General features: G+C 40.5%; 1 protein-coding gene across 6 annotated transcripts in view; it reads right to left on the minus strand.

The window, feature by feature from the left end:
* Positions 1–21317, minus strand: part of Mmp1 (Matrix metalloproteinase 1) — a 129056-nt gene that overhangs the window by 21777 nt on the left and 85962 nt on the right. For 4 of the 6 annotated variants that reach the window (XM_065233513.1, XM_065233512.1, XM_065233511.1 and 1 more), the window contains 4 exons: positions 8889–9572; positions 4012–4270; positions 3562–3938; positions 3341–3500 (listed from right to left, as the gene is read on the minus strand). In XM_065233513.1, the coding sequence (XP_065089585.1) occupies positions 3341–3500; positions 3562–3938; positions 4012–4270; positions 8889–9572 (1480 nt within the window). The remainder of the gene's footprint in view (positions 1–3340; positions 3501–3561; positions 3939–4011; positions 4271–8888; positions 9573–21317) is intronic. The other 2 variants (XM_065233515.1, XM_065233516.1) reach the window with 1 other exon arrangement.

Below are 21317 nucleotides of genomic sequence, written 5' to 3' on the forward strand. Positions count from 1 at the left end.
AGGTACATAGGATTAATTTCAACTGATTGAATTACTGGAGCTCAAAAGTTAAAACTGGATGGCATTCTTTTGGATGGTTAAGTTCCTGAGGGTATTGTTAGATAGAGGGCTTAAATCATCCAAATTTAGAAGCATTATGGATTGTGTCCACAAAACATCCCTAGCAGCACACTTGTCACTGAACAATTGTGATTACTTCCCGAGTAACGAACAAACCCGCTAATGAGCCTTTTTGCAATATAAGACTAATATGCGACTAATATAAAGCTTAGAATGCCCTATGTTAGCTTTATATTGCAAAAAGGCGAATTAGCGGGCTTGTTTGTTACTTGGATTGTTTGCAACTCATTCCAGTCACAATCAAGTTACATATTGTGATGGTGGAAGTGTGCTGCTTGTTTGCATGTTATGCAGTTGTCTAAAAGATTGCTTGCAAGCCATATAAAAGTCATTGTTTTCTGGATAAATGGCACACTATTTTGCCAAATAAAGCACTAGCTGCAGAGGCCCTGAAAATTGCCAAAATTTACATGAATTTTCAATGATTACACTAGTTAACAAAAAAAGTGAAATGAATGAACTTGAATCTTTGACCAATGATTCTTATGTAAAATCGTGTGCTGAATCCAAAAATGTTGTCAAACAAACCTCAGTAGGATAGTAAAGAGATGCAGCTAAAAAATGAAAATTCACTGTTTACTAAAATACAAATATTTAAGGTTTTATTGAGACTTGAAACTCATATATTTAAGTGCCAAATTAAAGGTAAGAAAATTCTTTCTATCAAATGAACATTGATTAATAGTGTAATTAGGGGTATTGTTGTTAGTTAATAGTTTCTTTGATTCTTTTTAATTTTGCATTTTTCTAAGAACAATTTAATTTTTGCTAAGTTTTTAAACAGTGTAAATACAAATGTTTCTAGTGGTTGTACCATTAATATAACTGAAAAATGAGTGTAAATGATCGAAAGCAAATTTTATCACCTTTAATTTGGCGTTAAAATAAATAATATAGCGTCATAACAGTCGGAGATATTTTTTTTATTTTAGTAAAAACTTTCTTTTTTTTTTAATTGCAGTCACTTTAACGCTCTTGGGTCATTCGTGACTTGTCCGGGGATGAGATTTGAACTTGTGACTTTGGCGTGAGTGGCATGGATCATAACTACAACGCCGGGGTCGCTCCCTAGTAAACACTTTATTTTAAAGTGAAATTTCATTTTTTAGCTATATTTCGAAAACTATCCTACTGAGATTTTTTTGGATTACATTTCTGGATTCAGCGTGCGATTTTACATGGGAAATGACCATCAGCGTACAAAGTTCAAACACGCTGTAACCTAGTGTTATCAATAGGAATTCGCAAGAAATAGTTCTGATGCTTAGAACCCCAAAGACTCATAAACTCGAATAAATTCCAGATAAATCTTATCCAGGATGCTAGCTTAGGTGACCCACTAGACTGATGCAAAATTTGAAATTTTCGCTCCACAGTTCTCAAACGGTTTCAAATCAGGTGCTGATTAGCCTCCCAAAATTTAAACTCATTTGGTAAGAAACTGACTTGGCACAAACTATTCCAAGATTGTATGGAAATTACTATGGGAAAACCAAACTTTTTGTTCATTGTCATCTACCCATTTTCCATATTGTTTTTTCAAAAATTTCTATAATTATTCTTACGGGAAATTTTCTAAGCTACAAATTTGCGGAATATCGTTTTTCAGCCAAAAGTCAAGAGATTGATAATCTTATGGCATGATCAAGCAGCTGTTCTGTGGGCAACACTGTATTCTGCAGTGTGACATAGTAGCCATGATATTTGTGCTCTATTCTTCGCATCAGAAACACCAATGTTGCCTGCTGAACAGTTGAATGAGCATAATCATAAGACATCAGTGACTTGAATAATTAATAACTTTTGTTCCTTACATTTGATTGGAAAATAATTTTCAACAAAGTTGTAGCTGAAAAAATTTGCTACAATCACTGCTATCATTTTTAAAAGCATAGTGATGTAATGAATTGTTTGATAGATATGAACAAAAATATAAGTTTTTCCATAGTAATTCCCATATAAACTTGAAATGGTTTGTGGCAAGTCAGTTTCTTACTAAAGTAGTTCAAATTTTGGGAAGCTAAGCAGGACCCGATTTGGAACCGTTTAAGCACTGTGCAGCGAAAATTTCAAATTTTACATCAGTCTAGTGACCCACGTCTATGTCCAGTAAGATGTAACACGTCCAGTAACACTGTGAGACAAGCCCAGAGACCTTAATAGATCGTCCAGAAAATCTCAAATCACTTCTATTTGAAGGAAAACAATGTAACATAGGTAGGTTTCCGATGTAGGTCCTATTAAATGAAGATTGAGAATCGAGGGTCATTCCAGAGGACCCACAGGATGAATCCATTTTATAAGATAAAAAGCGGTCTTGTAATGTTTTTTTTATATAAAATTGATAATCTTTTGGTTAGCGATCCATGCAAATCTTCGCTTCATTGTGACTCGAACAAGCTCCGTTAGAAACTCAACAGTTTTTATCAAATCGTCTATATTACATCGATTAAGCTCAATTCCGCACAATCTATTCAAAAGGTATACCTGGAAGTCACGATCATCGCATTTTTTTTGTATTAACTTATGAGCACTAAACTACACCGATCTTGATCCTCCTCAGTCAACCATCCCATAGACTAACTACAACACACAATAACCCAACATTGAACGAAAGACAACAGACTGAGCGCGACGAGAAACACGGCAACAGATGTGGATGCATCTAATCTACATTCTACACCAATGACCCATCTTTCCATGGAAACACTTTGAGACAATCGTAAACCAAAGACACCAAAACCAACGCTCATTAGGTATGCTTCTCACGTTGACTCGTCGAAAACCCTGATTGTTTTTTTTTTGCACACATGCACACGATGGACGAACGTTCTGCATGCTCGCAGTAGTGTGAACAGACATAGGAAAAAAACAGTACAGACATTCACCACACTTCTAGAATAGGCTCGGACGAGCAGTGGATTCTACATGAGAGCTAAAGAAGAGATTCATTCAAAATTCACCAAAGGAGCGTCAATCGTGCTTGACGATGATCCGAAGCCATCAAAGTCGCGTGATTTCACTTTAGTGTGCAATCACCGCTCCAGACGGGTAGAGAACCCAAGTTCGACCGTAAAGAATAGATTTCCAAAGGAGAAGAATTTTGAATAGTTTTTTTTTTTTCTGTTGCCAAAACCCGACTTTGGAAACTAGACTATAGAGGAAGAAGGGAACAGTAGCTTCTAGTGGTAGTAGTTCAGGGAAGGTCGGTTTCACTCACCCGCATCCAAAATCAAATCATCGGCGACATTGTCGTGGTTGGCTTCTTCACTCTTAATAGCTTTAACATTACCTAGCGTGTCGAACGTCGAGGGGGTGTTCTTGCAGCCGTACCACCAGTGCGCCACCGGCCGTGGGAACGGTGGGTCGGATTGGTCAATCTGAAAGAAAGGATAACATCAATATCTACTGCGCTTCAAAGAATCTCAAACCATTGCATACTGAGAATGTCCTATCGTTAAACCGATAGTACTTATCGTCCTTGAAGAAGTACGTATAGCCATTGGTGTACTGCAGGGCAGCATCAATGTTATTGGGCAGACCCTCCCAGTTGGAGATTGGTTTCGGATAGGTGGACTTGACCGGTGGTCGCTTCAGCGGATCGAACCGCCAGAATTTGCTACCCTTGTAGAAATAGATCTTGCCGTTGCCGCCCCACACCAGAGCAGCGTCCAGATGATCCGGAATACCGGTAAATCCTTCGCTAATCTCCTTTGGATAGTCGCCATCCACCTGTCGGCCGGTGTACCGCCAGTACTTGGTCCCCTGGAAGAAGTACGTCTTTCCATTTTTGTACGTGAAAGCTGCGTCGATGTTGCCTGTGGTGGTGGGAAAATTGGGTTCTTTAACAATTAAAAAAAAAAGCATCAAAGAAAAAATCCATGAACAAACCAGGCAATCCAGGCCATCCTTCGGCGATCTTTTTCGGGTACCCTTCGGCCACGGCATTCTCCGTCAGTTTGTAGTAGCTGTCACCCTTGAATGTGTACGTACTGCCGTCCGCCGCGTTGAACATGCAATCGACCTTCGGAGAGGAGCACAGTTCGGAATCCGGATCCTTCTGCACCGGACGGGAAGTCGTTCGGGATGGGGTTATGCCATTACCACCACCGCTACTGCTGGTCTTGCGACCGTAGAGAGCTTGGATTCCCTGTAAATTGTAATGAAGGTTATCGGTTTTGTGTGGTAAGGATGGTTCATACAATAAATGTTATGGCAATTTTTGCAATGGACTGCAACGTATTTACAATCAAGTTTTTCCAGAATGCATATTTTTGAAGAAAACAACCTTCACGAGATGATTTTGTAGGCTCCACGCATTTGGGGAAACGAACTGAATTTTGAAAAATAAGTTATTAATAAAATTAAATTTTGTTTTAAAACCTTCCATGATTTTACAGCAAATTGGTAAAATTTTTACGCAAAATAATTTTGTTGTTGTGTTTGACTCAAATTCAATTATTACTTCTTTTAACATTGTTTCAATGCCAAACATCACTCAAAACAGCAGTAAATAATTTTGTCCAGAGTTTCATCTTAGAGGAGTCTCTGTGCGACGTTTTTGCCTCTTCATCTTCATCGTTTGAAGAGAATCTGATTCAAAGGAAGATCATGTACTGTTAATTGAATTACATTCATATTCAAGTTCAGAACACAAGCATACAAATGCATCTTTCGTCAGCCACGGCCCCAGAAGTCACTGACTGGGCTGACAGGCTGACTAGGATGGATATCAGGGGACAATTCTGTCCCTGATCCTAGAACGCAATTCGTTAACCATCCCGGATTTTTCTAAGTTGGTGTTCGATGCTGCATCCGCTACCATACCAAAGACAAGTAGTCTACCTGGACGAAAAGCCCTCCGTTGGTGGAGCGAAGACACCAAAAAAAAAAGCCGTTTAAGACCGCCGGAAAGCTCTACGGAAATTCAAGCGAACCCCGAGAGATTACCCATTACATGTACAAGCAAACTGAGTTACCATCTCCGGTTACGATAGATACTTTCAGCGGTTGGCAAAGCCTACCCCGTACATCAGTCTCTGAGTTAAGCATCCCGCCTGACACGGACAACCTCGAGATAAACGAGCATTTCTCCTGCGAGGAACTCCAGCATGCACTAAGCGGCAACAACGGCAAATCTGCGGAACCTGACGATCTCGGGTATCCACTTTTAAAAAAGCTGCCTCTTGAGGGCAAGTGTTGCATGCTTGAGATGCTCAACCAACTCTAGGTCTCGGATACCTACCCGACGCTGTGGAAGGAGAGTCTCGTCATGCCCATCCCGAAGGCAAAGGAAAAAGACAGGGGCACATCTAAGTTCCGGCCGATCGCTCTCACGATCGGGACGTCCACGTACTTTGCCACTCTGGGTGACGTCCTCAAGGAAGCTTACGACCAGGAACACGGTGTTGAAATCATCTCATTAGCCATCTCCAATGCCTTCAACCGGACGTGGACGCCAGCCATCTTGAAAAAAATTACAAACTGGGACTTGGAAGGGCATATGATGTATTTCATACGAAACATATGACCGACCGGTCATTCCGTGTATTGGTGGGGGACACGCGGTCGAAACGTTTCAGCGAGGTGACTGGAGTCCCTCAAGGCTCCGTTATCGCAGTCACGTTGTTTCTGGTTGCAATGAACGGGATATTTGACCGGCTACCTGGGCGCATTTACATATTTGTTTACGGTGACGATGTGCTGATTGTGGCCACCGGACCCACACAGATCCGAACCCTACGTCAAGTGCAAGCGACAGTCTCTGTCGTCGTCAAATGGACCTACTCGATGGGTTTCCAGCTGTCCGCCAGGAAGAGCATCCGATGCCACGTATGTCCGTCTCATCACCAAGTCAATAGCACCCCAATTACGATCCACGGCCAAGCCATTCCAAACAGGAAAACAGTTCGCGTCCTCGGTGTACTGATCGACCGAACGCTCTCCTTCGACCAGCATTTCCAACAGGTCAAAAAAGACTGCCACAGTAGACTCAACCTCGTTAAAACGATCTCTCGGCCTCACCGATCCAATAACCGCGATGTTCGGTTCCGGGTGGCGCGAGCCATCATCAACAGAAGGTTGCTTTACGGGATGGAAGCTGGTTAGAACCCTAGAACCGGTCTACAACAGCTACATCTGCATCATATCTGGTCTCCTGCCATCCACTCCAGCAGACGCCGCATGCATCGAAACGGGTCTTCTTCCTTTCCGGTTCTGCAACGCAAATATTGCCACAAAAGCTGTCGCCTTTTCCGCCAAGACCTCCGGAAATAATAGGATCTTTCTCCTCGACGAGGGGAACAGAGTCCTCCACAAGGCCGCCGACATCGACCTCCCTCCAGTGACCAAAGTCGATTGGCATCGAGAGAAAAGTTGACACTCTTCACGAATCCAATTGGACAATCAGATCAAGAACCGCCTCAAAGTAGGGGATGCATCCGTGATTCTGTGCAGATCGGTCACCGAGTTACTTGGGTCCAACTATGCCGACCACGTACACCGGTACACCGACGGCTCCCGATCGATAAACGGAGTAGATATCGGGATTTTCGGAGACGGTATTGCTGAAAGCAGCAGTCTTCCTCCACAGTGCTCGGTTTTCTCGACCGAGGCTGCAGCGATCTTTCATGCCGCTACGAAGCCAGCCAACAAACCGATACGTATCTTAACCGACGCACACAGCGTCGTTCAAGCGATCACCTCGGAAGCACCAAAACACCCATGGATCCACGCGATTATCAAGTACGTCCCACTGATCACCGTGTACACATGGACTCCCGGACACTGCGGAGTGCCAGGTAACGAGTATTCTGATCACCTTGCCAGAGCCGGGACTTCGGATCCCAGACTCATCGACAAGGTACCCCTACAGGACGTCAGACGGTGGATCATCTGTGGGGTACCCTACACCGTCAAACATATCCTGTGCAACTGCCCGGAGTTCCAAAATCTTCAGGAGCCTAACTTCCAGCATCAGCGATCTGCTCGGGAATGATACTCCGACCTCGGTAGCACTAGTAACCTTCTTAAAAGAAGCCAAAATCTACCACTTGATATAACAAGAATTTATTTCGGCCGTCTGAACATTTTAGCTGGATGGATTTCCCTATTGGACCCAAGCCAGCTGAGCTCTGTTTTGTTTGGTTCGTTTGTAGCTTGTTTTAAATCATTTTGTTTTCTGTTGTTCCTCTGTTCTCCATTTTATATATTGTTATTTTTCCATATAAGTTGAGGACCAGCAACCAAAGTTATTTACAAAATGTTAATAAACCATGTATTTAGAGGTTACTCACTCTGAGGCCTCTCCTTTCTCCGGAGATGAACTAATAAAGAATTTAAAAAAAATCCAAATAGACTTGTTAACTCAACGTCGAATCGGTGTTGGTTCATTCTTAAGGCTCGTGGACTCAATGTTGGGTTAATTTCAAACTAGTGTCAGGCGATTGCTGCAGAGCATACATTTTATGTCTGGTTGAAATATTGGTTCAGATTTTGCCTCGGATTGTCAGCCAGAGCTCCAATCGTCTGCAGATTACATTCAACAGAATTACCTAAGGAGGATACATACAGAGTCCTTTTACCTGTGATACTTCTCAACTCTACCGGTAACCACCCAAGAAACCAAAAGTTCCGCATTCAACGATAAAACTCACTTCCAAGTTCCATAAAGTTCAAACAAAATTACGACAGAAATTTCAAGTTCCATAAAGTTCAAATAAAGTTACAACAGAACTTTCTTCGCAAGCAACCAAAAGTTCCACATTCAACGATAAAACCGACTTTCAAGTTCCATAAAGTGCATATAAAGTTCCAACACAACTTTCTGGCTACTTTAGAAGGTATAGAAAGCACACGAGGAACTTCAGGCTCCAAAAAGTTCCGATGCGTACTCTTAGCAACTTGAAGTTCAAAAATAGTTCCAAAAAGCCTCCCTAAGCACTTCTTAGGAACTTCAAGTAAGGCTGAAAACATGGCAGCAACAAAGTTCCGAACAAGTTCCCAGCGGAACTTTAAAGTATTTTAAAAGTTTCTAAAAATATATCCATACTCATTTGAATATCCGGAGAACTTTGAGATTTGGGGGTAATTGCTTTGTAAACAAACACGTCAATCGCTGTTTGGTAACGAATAAAAGTTCAATCTCGCTAACAAACTATACCAAATGATAGAGGAATCATTTCTCTACTTGTTTGTGTTGTTTTTTTTTTTTGAAAATGATCTTTGATTCGCGAGAAATTGGTGACTGACCTGTTTGCTTACAAATGCAATTATTCGAGGTTCCTTGGACATTTCTATGTTTCAAAATCTCATAAAATATTCACTGAACTTTGTCGGAGTTATTTGACCTGCTCTAAATAATCCTGAACTTTTTAAAGACCTTAGAACTTATCTAACGTCTGAGTTTCTCAAAATGACTTCTTCAATGTTTTCATAGATGCTCATAAATTCTAACACGCTATAAAAAAGTATTTTTTTTTATCTGAGCGTATACCTTCCTTGAGTAAGACATGTTGGTACTCAAATAAAATGCTACACTCAATAGTTTCGCCGCAAATAACCATGTCCAAATATGTTTGATTTCATCCCACTGTGGGACGGTATAAACAGTATCTTTAAAAATGTTAAAATTTGGTTGTTTATTAATTTAGTGGTACTTAGGCCTATATCAATCCTAATTATTAACGAAAGTTATGAGTGCCACACACAACACCACTTCTCTAATGCACACGCAATTCTTCGCTAGTCTAGTAGCCACTCAAACTCACCTGAACATCATCCGAATCCAACCGGAACACCGGATCGTACCCCCGGTAGAACGGTGCCATCAGTGCCGACCGTACGTCCGAGTGGCTCAGCCCCAGCGAATGACCAAACTCGTGTGCGGCTACCTGGAACAGGTTCGTCCCCCGGCTCTTGCCAATCGTCCAGAACTCCGCATCGTCAAAGTGGGCATCTCCTCCGTACACTGGGAAATAGGCGTGCGCCAGAGTGCCTCCCGGACCATCGAATGGATCTCCGTCGCCGTGTTCGTTTACCTCGAACCTAATGTCTATGTGCACCGGAGCGCTCTTCTTTGCCGTGAATGAAAGATCAGTATACTCGCTCCACACCGAGAAGGCCTTTGCTATTTCCTTATCTACCTCGGCTCGGTCCAGCCGCGACGGGTACTTGGATATCCGATAGGTGAGGGCTTTCACCTTCCACCGGCTTCCCTGCAGGGCGTACCGTTTCGATCGGGAGTCCGATCCGAAACCGACCTTATCCCGAACTCCACACCGTGGCAGTGACATGAGCTCCATCGTCTCGCCGTCCAGCTCACCGGTTATGTTGAGGCCGGCAAAGCTCTGGAACTCCATGATTGCCTTCTCCCAGGTATCCTTTTGCAGCAGGCTCCCGCTGGTTGGATTCCGGAATTTTGCATTGAGGTAGCCAAACTGTGACAGGTAGAGCTGTGGAGGGAGAGAACAAAGAAAACGGAATTAGATAACGGAATTGAGGGGAAAGCTCACGTCTTCAGTACCGGGAAACCTTTCGTACAAATAGCGCCCGCCGCCAAAATGTAAAGAACTAAGAACAACACCATTCTGAGCCACCTCCTCTCGCGACAACTTTCCCATGCCAAATGAATCGCACGGAACTAGTTTTATGGATCAAACTTCTTGACCGTGGACGGACAGAACGCAATTAGTATTCACCGGGCAGAAGGCACCCGAACGAGCAATCGAACCCCAAGGACATTCTACGGGCCGGTAGCTATTAGGAGGGCCGTCATCATCGTCCCCCGCAATAGCAGCAGCGGCGGCATATTAGTGATTCCGGACGTGTCCGCTTGTCGCGCAACTGCTCTGGCCGTGTGTGGATGGGGCTTGTATGTAATGAAGGCGAGATGGCTTGGCAGATCAAGATCTAAATCTCGCACATGACCGGGGCTAGATGGCCCGACGGAATAGATGGCTAGAACGGGCATTGTCGTCAGGACAATGACAGTTTTGCTTCGCTGAATGAGTTGCAATAAACATTGGCAATTAAATTGGCTAGCATTAAATGAATGGATTGGATGTTATTGTTGGGAATAATCGAGCTTGAATGGGATTTGTTTCTTTTAGTACGTCCTACATGATCTGATATCTCCCATTAGCCTAGCCATTGGGCATACTAATTAAAGATGATTCGATTTCCAAGCTAGATGAAAATTTTCCAGACTTTCTACACAATACAAGAGGGCCTAAATGATAGGCTTAAAAAACCTTCAATTAACTACTAAGTTTTGGACATTGGCATGAACAAAATGAAGACAACCATGGTCAGTATCAATGTTATCTTTCGCTTCATTTGACATTAACCCAAATCGCACCACACTTTCATTATCACTCACAATTTCTCCAAAAAATAAATCCCATTCAATTGAAGACCAGCAACATCGGACCCGATTGATTTCGTAATGTTTACGCATGCTTTGTGGTGACAATGTTTACAAATAATCAAAACAGTAATGCTTCCTTCAATGCTTTCCCCAGTTGATTCAACTGTACACACTAGGTGTGAATGATAACAAATTTATCGATAACGAGCTGATAACGCCTAGCCCTCCTTTGGAGCACTGCATTGTGGTGAGGAGCTCAAGAGCGAATGAATCGAGTCACGTCGTCGGACTGTGTCGGTCATTCTAAACCGATACGGCCATCCAAGGTGATTGTTTGCTGCAAAAGGTGATAAATTGATAGTTTGTGTTTACATGTTGCCAAACACTAACCAACCTAATCTATGTTGCCGATAACGACCACTGAATAGAGGGTTTTTTCAAGGTTATGTTCAGAACCATCGAAGGAATTTAATGAATCATCCCTAAGGAACGGCACGCGCAAGTTGTAGGAACGAAAGCATACCCAGAATGTTTCAAATATGCAAACTTGATCCCCTCGCATGAGAATACCTGAACATCATGATTACATCGCAGCACACAACCCGATCCGACTAATTGACTAATCGAGTGATTTACACCAATCCTGAATTAATGAACCTGTAATTATCTACCTCGTATGGTTGCATTCGATGTATCATCTCGGCGTGTGCTTGTGATGTGTGGTAGACTCACGGTTGCTTAAAACTAAAAAGGCATTACGAATGCAGCGAGCATTACTTCCCCGCAGCAAGGAAGCAAAGTCAAAGTTGTTTGTTCCGAACAAAAATAAGCCCACAAATCAACTGCAGTCGGTTTGATGCCGTGGTCGTCGTCATCCGTTGTGCATCCTCAACAACACCGGGTTCACCTGCAGTAAGTTGTTTACCAATCAACCAACCAAACCAAGCGGGGATAAAACAAAGCAAGGAATACAAGGGACTTGGGGAAGGAAAAGTTATTTGCATAACACGACTGGATCAGACATTTCGTGTCTAAATATTGACAGCAATAAATTTTATTCACCAAAATGCAACCGGGAGGGATGGCCGGCGAGCAGCAGTGTTATTGGCTTTACATGTGCAACTGACGGACCCGTTCCGATGGCGTTTGTTTTCGCTGCTTGTGGGGTGGATAAAAGGTATAATAACAAACAGGTTCGCTGCAAAATTAAGGCTAAATCCACTTCCATTAAGGTTCGACAATTGCTACACACTTAAGATTTTACTGACCGCTTTGATGCACCACTAATGAAGAGAAAGACATGTAAACATATCTTCACCACATTCGATTGATCACATAAAACACGGAATTTTCTTGACTAAAATTTTTGAAGAATTTACCTTGGCAAAGTGGTAAATCTGACAGCACCTACATGTAAAAGGCTGTTCGTAAACTACGTAGACATATTTGAGCGATTTGATAATCCTCCTCCTCTCCTCCTCTTCCCTGCGTAGACAGATGCTCATAATTTTTTTTTCCAAAAATTTGTATTGGCTTGCTCTCCTTACCCCTCCCAAAAGCGTTCTACGTAGTTTATGAACAGTCCCGTAGCGTGGGTAAGCTTCTTCGCTTCGCTTTATGGTTTCTGTTCTGTAGGGTATCAGGTTTTTTCGCAGTACTCAAAGAATCATCGTCAGGGCTATCAAAGTGATTACTTATGGTTACGCCATGAGTACAAGCTCCGAAAACCGGTTTTTTTAGTCATAACTAACTGGGCGCACAAATATCGACCTTCATGTGCTTTTTCTATACAACCTGTGTATCAACATTGGAACCAGAGTTGATAATAGAAGAGTTACGCAGAGTGAAGCTTGCAACACTGATGTCGATCAATGGAATTTTTATTTTATTTTGGCATTCTTTGTTTTTGTTTACACCTCGGATGACTTCACCTGGGTTGTGAAAGTTTCATCTAGTTTCGATAACAATACTTCCCACGCAACAGAGCCAATTTGTCTACTATGATCGTGGTTTGACAGTTCGATAGGTAAATTTTGGTTTCAGTCTGAACGACCATCCAAAACTGTACGCTCATAGGGGTGATGCATATATTATGTCACGCTCTAAGGTGAGAGGAGGGGGGGGGGTGATATTTTGTGACAAGCATTGTAGTAGGTATAGTAAAACCATGCCGATAGGGCGGAGGGGGTATTTTTTCCTAAATTTAGCGTGACATAATTACAGTATGACCCCTTGTGAGCAAAACTGCACTGTGAACATACCAATGTGATATAATCTGTCTTCATCCAGATTAGAGGTGGTAAATATCATGGCCGTCATGTGACAATAAGAAAACAAGTTCTCTCACTATCGCGAGACGAAAGTACATATCATGAGCTTTCTTATCATTTTCCAGTGATCAAGCCCTCATGAGAATAATTCTCATACGGTTTTGACATTAACATTTTTAACTGATTTAGAAGAATTTAGGCAAGCAAGTAAAGTGAATATATTTTTAAGATTACCGCGGGATAAGATATAATAATTTCAATGAGGCAGCTAGTAAATACAGTGTTCATAGCACTGAACGGTGGCAAGGGTGCAACCAGGTTTTGAACTGGGAAGGGGGGGGGGGGGTGTTGAAATATATGTTACTATGGATGATTTGGCCGAATGCCAATAAGAACGCTTCAATGTTGCTGAAACTGCCATGCTTTGGCTCCGCCTATGCCCAGTTGTATAGCATGAGTATGATTGACCGCCCCCGGTTGCTACACTGTTATTGCCAGATCAGCTGTAATTACATAAAGAACCAATGTGTAAAAACTGGTGATCTCAAACTAGGCAATACCAGCGCCGGCCGCACCCGATAGGAATGGGTAGGAATGCGTTGACGTGACTCTCGATTTGATGGAAGCCAAGAACGCCTCTGCACTTCCACGAGGAATGACCGGGAATGTTGGGTAAGCGGGTTGGGTTTGCTGCAGGGTTCGTTTTGGTAAACGATAAGCTGAATTGATGTCCTAACGATCACCGCAAAGGAGCTTGGGATCGAACCCACAGTCGTCTGCTCAGTAAGCACAAATGATTGCCCCTAGGCCAACGAGATCCATTTTAATCATCGAGTTGCTGTTATTACCATGTAGTCATATCAACAAACAAAACAATTGACAAATCTTGATTGTGGATAGGTCTGAGATTAGACTCACGATGTTCTGCTCAATAAGCTAAAACGGTCACTCTAAGGTCACCGAGCCTTTCATATCACATCATACCGCTATTCTAGTTGTTGTAACCATTCACACCCGGCACCGATGACGACGACAAGTTTCACAAAATGCACCATAAACAAGTGATTTGACCATAAATCTCTTTAATATGAATACTCCTGGGACCGCATTTTTGTGCTCAGTAAGCAAGTCACTACAAGCGACGATCTTTCAAATCCAAAAACTAAAAGCTACGAAAAAGCCTTCATCAAGTTCCACTTTCACGCGACGTTATTTTTGATATGAAATATTCAATATAAAAATTCATACCGGGAGTGGCTACTACTAGTAACAAATATCAGCTGTAGTCAAAGCAGGAGCTTGATCATTGACGACCATACAATTCAATAGTTGCTACTCCGTGATTGACCAGATGTAGCGAAATTTGCACAAAGAACCAAGCTTGAGATTAGCAATCCATTCATGTGCAAAATCCAGAAAATCAATACTTTTCAGGCCAATAACGGCACCGGTTATGTCCTTACGGTCGTCGGGGGAAAGAAAGGATTGTTAATTCGACAAACGTTGCTACTAAAAAGATACCGAATACACCTCTGCATCGCCTCGGTTGTCACGGGAAGGTCGTTTTTGTTAGTGGGAAGGGTGGATTAGATCTGGATTCACACTGGAAAGTAATGCGATCTTTTAAGGCATGGTTTTAGCAAATAAATGTACGTTAACAAACAGTTAACAATGTTTTTTTTTTCTAACCGGATCAAGTACACGTCAAATTTTAATATATTTATTGCTTTCTCCTACACGGTAAAAAAACATCATGTTCATGTAAAGTGATTTGCTGTTGAATTTGCACTACTTGCCAAACACTGCAAATCGATGTGCAAATCTCTTGGAAGAGATGTATCGAAGCACAATGAAATTAACAGCAAATCACTTCATTTTAGATTTTATTGCACATCGTTGTTGATGTGCTGTGCTTTGAACTCGAAATGTCAAGCATACTGATATTAAAAATCTATCACTTAAAATTTAACTAATTTATCCTTGGATTTCATGTTTGCTGAATATGGATTTAAATATTATATTGCATTGTTCATAATGCAAGCCTTGCTATATGTTATGATGAAAACAGTGGTGCCAATTCAAATGATAATCATTTTGATTTAAATTTGAATTGACACCACCGATTCGTAGTGCCACATGGCAGGCTGAGTCAAGTGCAAGAGCATTTGGAATGGAAGTGACAACTTTTTACCGTGTATGCCTATGCAAAATTTGGGTAGAAACCTCCCGGATCGGTTAAAACTGAACCTACCCAAGAGCGACAAGTTGTCAACTTGTCACTCCCACCATAGTTTACCATTTTTTTTTTCAGTTTTGACCGATTCGGGTGGATTCTACCCAAATTTGGGTAGTTTTGAAATAGCGTGTAGACCCATAAATTGCCACTTTATCACCATAGCGTCTTTTGTGAAGTTTTTGCTTTCAGAAAGGCCTTTGTTTTGATGAAAGTTGCTAATAGAGTGGTCCTAAAACTGAAAAAATAAAGATGAATTTATTTTTCAACAGCAGTTTTTTATGATTTAAGTTAGGGTGTTTCTTAAGTAAAACAAGTTTATTTGCCGTAAACCTTTTATTTGAAATTCTAGATGGAATTGTCTTCTACAACTTTTCGGAACTCATTAACCGGCTTGTTGTTGCTCAGCAAAGCACATCGTTTAATCCTTTTATATAGCAGTCAGTGTTGGGAAAATATCAAAAAATCAAACTCATAAAAGAACAAGATCACGCTTGATTTTCGTAGACAAAAATCAGCAAGAAAACAAGTGCGGTTGATATTGCAAGCTGGGATATTGCAGCTCGAAATATCAAGCTAACAAAACTCACCAGTTGCAAATCTCACCAAACTGTGGTGGGATTGATTTTTATGATTTTTGCTTTACACCCGAACACAACCGAAATTTCCATAACGGCTGGCTTCGTGTCTGCCCTCAGTGGACAGAAAAAAAAGAGATACCATTATAAATCTAAGAAAACGAGGTGCAACGAAATCATTTTAACGTAGATTCATCTCTCAACTTCAACTTTATTCAACAATATGAAGCAACGATATTGAGAGCGAATGAGAGCGGAAAAAACATCGATTTACTAATGATTATGCCATCACTGATAACAGTAACAATCAATTTTCTCCAAAAATTATGCCATTGGCGACTATTTATATCTTCAGTTTGGAGTAGTACACTGATACCGTGGATCTCCGGTAATCTGACCGTTTCCAATCGTTTCCAATCGTTTCCAAAACTCGCCTTTCTGATGGTATAGGGTGTCCCAGAAAGTATAAGCACACTTTCAACTCGACTTCAATTCTACCCCGATGGAGTTTATCAGCGGTTCATCGATGTGTGTTTTTGTTTACTTATTGCTCAACAAGATTGTATGCACATAGTGCATTTTTTAACTCATCAAAACGCGAGGCATTTTCTCAGAAAAGCGCAAACAGATCGTGCACAAATGGTGCACTAACGGGTGGCAACTAAAATTTTGGAATTTCTTTTTCAAGCTATCAAAAAAAGACAAACATACTTGAAGAAGATCTGATTTATTGAAATTAAAGATACATTGTCCATTGTTGAAAAAAAATTAGTGAACATTTGAAAACGGTCCGTAATCGGATGTTTGGCGAAGCTTCCGTTTGATGTCGGAACAGAAGCGTTGTACGGCCTTCATGTCAACTTTGCGAATGCATCTCTTGATTCTACTAATCAACTGCTTGCAATTCGTGGCTCTCCAGTTATTTTTGTACACCAAGGAGCTCAAAACCCCGAAGAAATCTTCGATTGGGCGACACTGAGGCAGATTTGTCGGGTTGTGGTTTTTGGGTACAAATGGGATCGAATGTGTTTTTTTTTGGCATAATGCGATGACGCTTTATCCGGCCAAAACACGTATTGTCCATCAGCATGATGTTTTTGTAGAAACGGGATCAAAATTTTCTTCAAACATTCGTTCTGGTACACATATTGATTGATTGCCAAACCAGAGGGCTTGAACCATGGCTTAGTAAAAAGTCGAAGCCGCAACATTTTCGCTTTTAAAATGTTGTACCGTATACTTTTTGCCGAGATTTCTGTGCAGTTTGTAGAACTGTACAACGCGCTTGCGAAATACTTCTTGTTTCGACGGCATTTTGAGCAAAACTGAGCAAGCATAAACAAAACAGAAAATACTAGCAGAAAGAGGATAGAGAGAGAGCTAACACATACACACTCTTATTTCTCTCTGAGCTCGTTTGTTGTTGAGCATAGAGGCCTCGAAAAAATTCCAAAATTTTAGTTGCCACCCGTTATTCCCAACCTATCAGTAAGGAAGTTGGCGAAAATGAAGGAAGTAAGTGTCGGAGCAGTCCAAACCACCATCCGGAAGTTCGGTGAAGAAGTTACTTTCGAGGACACATCGAAATCTGGTCGAAAATCGGAACCGGTGGACCGAAAGGTGAACCACAAGATCACCAAGCTTTCATCAATAAGATGCCTCTGTTCGAGATTTGGCAAAAAAAAAACTGAGAACATCGAAGAGTAACGTCCAACGTGAAGAAACAGAAGTAGCCGCATCCGTCAAACCGTGAGCTCGGAAGCTATATGATAACATGCAGTGTGGGAAATTGGCGTGCGTTATTATGGACGATGAAAGATACGTCAAATTTGACTACAAGACTACCAATACTACACAGTCGGTGATGGTTAGTAAGTTGACGATGCCGATAAGTCAATTATTACGGCAAAAATTGGTAAGAAGGCCATAATTTGGCAAGTTATATGTGAGTGTGGTAAGTGGTCAAAGCCATTTGTGACAATGGAGACGATGAACACTGAAATTTACGTTCGGGAGTGTTTGAATCGGCGTCGAATAGGCCAGCATGATCCATCAACATGATGGTCGATTACTATTTTGGTCCGATTTGGTGTCAATGCACTACTCAAAAGGCACGGTAGCTTGGTGCAAAGCAATCAATGTGCAATACGTGCCAAAAGAGATGAATCCTCCGAATTGTCCGGAGGCCCGGTCAATCGAAACTTTTTTGGGCCCTTTCCAAGGGATAGCAGCGAATTCAATCGAAAAATTTGAAAAGGACTAGACAAAAGTGGCCAACACTGTCGCAAAGGAATCTGTGCTGAAGCTCATGGGCAGCTCAGATCAAAGGTTCTTTCCTTCTCGAGGAGGAGGAAATGGGTGCACGACGTTAGGCATACAGTCGTTAGGCGTACGGACGTTAGGCATACGGTCGTTAGGCATACGGACGTTAGGCATAATGTACGATAGGCATAATGGACGTTGGGCATAAAGGACGTTAGGCATAATGGACGTTAGGCATAATCTACCGGATGAATTCCAGAAGGATGATAATGGAGACCGTCTATTGATTGTTGACTTCGGTGACAATAATGAAAGAGCCTTAATTTTTGGAACTCATGAACGACGTCTTGGACAGGCAAAGTATTGGGTTACAGATGGTACGTTTGCCACGGTTCCTTGTTTGTTTCGGCAACTCGTCACTGTTCATGGAAGTATCGCTCCCTCACATCAGCAGACGGTTCCGCTAGTTTTCATTCTGATGACAACAAAATCAGAATCGTTGTATCGAAAAGTATGGCAGGAAATCCTGGAAGCAGCAGGTATGTTTTTTTGTTATTGAATGAAAAACCACAGAATTAACCATTCTTGATTTCATGAGCTGTTCTTTGGCATCATATTTTATTCAACCTTGGCTGTTTTTTTGTTATTGAATGAAAAATCACAGAATTCACCATTCTTTATTTCATGAGCTGTTCTTTGAGGAAAACCTTTTCTTCTTTGACTTTTGCAATATGTGTGTAAGAAAATATTACAACAAATGTGTGATTTTTTTATTTCTAGATGCGATTGATTTCAAGATATAGTTCAAAACTAAGCTGAGTTTTCATTGTAAGATTACTTAACCACTATCGCTACTAATCATGGATCTAAGTAAATATGTAGATACGTCACTTATGATATGATAAATAATGGATTCCAAACTGTGCTTATTAAATAAACTATGTTTGTTTAACTTGTATCATTTTTTATTCAACGCTAAGCCTAATTTAAGCATTGTTTACAGGTTTACAGGTTAAGCAGGTTTCTAGAGTTGAACAGCAGCAAGGTATTTTATGCCTAACGTCCATTATGCCTAACGTATATTATGCCTAACGTCCATTATGCCTAATGACTTTATGCCTAACGTCCATTATGCCTAACGTCCGTATGCCTAACGTCCGTATGCCTAACGTATTTATGCCTAATGGGGTACACTTGGAGGAAATAACTAATGAATACCTAATTCTGACCTGATAACAAAATGTGGTATTGACCGGAATGACATAAGAGGTAAAATACCAAAGAATAATGCCAAAAAATTACTTACAAAATACTATGTAAATAACAACAAATTATATTTGGGTACGAAACGAATACCTGTGTGGTGTTGTTTTGGTATTGAATTATCATAATTTGGTATTGGAATAGTATTGTGGGAACATTTTTTTGGAATTTTACCTCTTATGTCAGGCTCATCCATACAAATTTTAGGTATCGAGGAAATCGTTCCTGCTCGGGTTGGAATATGATTAACTATTTTCATCCAATTGAAAGAGAGTACTATAGAGAACATATATATAAAATAAAATGTTGAGTTCATTAACATAACGTTGATTTATTCCAATATTAAACTGTGCTTATTCTTTCGGGGACAACATATAGTAGGGCTACTAGAAATACAAATTATAAATGAACCCCGTTAAAATTCACGGAGTGTCGTTCATATTAACGGGGGTCCACAGTACCCTTCTTGCAGCAATCGAAAGGGGATGTTTCAATGCACGATTTGTTAGTGTAATGACACCGTAATAGTTCATATCAAGAAATCTTTGATGATTGTTCAAAATAACGTAGCTGCTTTTGTAAACAAAGATTTAAACAAAAATTTGTCGAAAATTTTCGATTACCCATGTAAATAATACCACCATCAGAAAGGCTAATATTTCCCCAACAAGATGGTTGTTCTTCGACATATTGTGGCTTGAGTCTTTGTTTATAAAAGCAGAAACATTCTTTTGGAAATTCATCCTTGATATTAATTTAGGCTAATAAATATCTTTTCACTTACATCTCATCTCCAATCGTGCAAATAATCATCAAAATATTAAAAAAAAAGAATTATGGCTTCGGCACAAATTTTTTACTGATGTTTTATAGCACTTATATTGAACCAAATGCACCTTTTTTATTATTATACCTGATTTAAAATTATGAACCACAAAGTAATGTTTCAACAAACGGTTATATTTAAAAGTTAATTTGATAACGCATCAAATCACGCATTCCCTCGCACTCTATTAATGCAGTTAAACTTTTTGGAATGCATTATTTAATGATACTATAAATATGAGTTCTGATCAAAGCACGGCCGCTTTACTAATGAAGAACTACGATAACTTTTTTACATCATTATATAACTTAACATAAAAAAATATTTATTTGCTGAAATTATACCTCAATCCAAATTTTGATCTATATATGTTCTTAACTTTAATTAATCGCGTAGTGTCTTTTTCCACTTGTTTGAATGTAAATTTTATAATTATGAATATTTTCCACCATCTTATATGTCTTGTCCATTTGAAAGTTTTTATGAAAATATTTCGCACTTTTGCGGCTTCATTCCATCAACAAAACATTAATTAAAACATCGCCTTTAAATTGCTGCTTGAAGTGTGTACCTGTACTTCCCCTGTCTGATCATATAATTAGTCGAAAATTATATTAGTTTTAGAGAAAATTGATTGTTTATAAAAGTACTAAACGAGGTATATTATTCCGCAAAAATATGATGCTAAACGAGTGTTAAAAACGTGCATTTAAAAATAATCATAAGTTTTAGAACTACTGGTACTTTCAGCTCAGTTTCTTAAAATAACTTTCTTCTTTCTTTTATTTAACGTCGGTCTCTGTTCCGCAATCTAGTGCCAATCACCGACGGACATCGATTGTCATCCATTGACGGCAATCGAATGTGCAGGAAGGCAGCTTCCACACCTTCGTAGGATATCACATTCATTCACAACACACATGGGCCGGGACCAACGGCTTTACTTCCCTTCCGAAGGAAGACGTGACCAGAGATTTTTATGCCTCAGAAAAATCATACCGACCTCGGCTGGGATTGAACCCAGACCCATTGGGGTGTTAGAAAGCAGTCACGCTTACCACTACACCACCGGCGCCGGCTATCTTAAAATAACGCTAACCACAACTTTGTAGAAAGCTTCAACAAGTTATAATCAAAAATTGGAAAGTATTTTTTTTTGTTCCGTCATTTTTAGGACCATCCTATTTGCAAGTTTCATCACAATGAAAGCCTTTATTTGAGCAACAAATCCACATAAGACACAAAGATGATAAAGTTACAATTTGCTGAATCCTGATGATTGGGTGTCTTAGTTGACACACCTGTATAAAAAAAAGAGATAAGGATTAGTAATTTCTATTTAATTCCACCATTGTACCCGAAATACGCATATCTGTCAAGGATAAGCAAATAAGGTAGT

Source organism: Ochlerotatus camptorhynchus, unplaced genomic scaffold (assembly GCF_037179485.1).
Source record: "Ochlerotatus camptorhynchus isolate MF236.1 unplaced genomic scaffold, CSIRO-AGI_Acam_v1.1 ptg000403l, whole genome shotgun sequence".
Taxonomy (NCBI): domain Eukaryota; kingdom Metazoa; phylum Arthropoda; class Insecta; order Diptera; family Culicidae; genus Ochlerotatus; species Ochlerotatus camptorhynchus.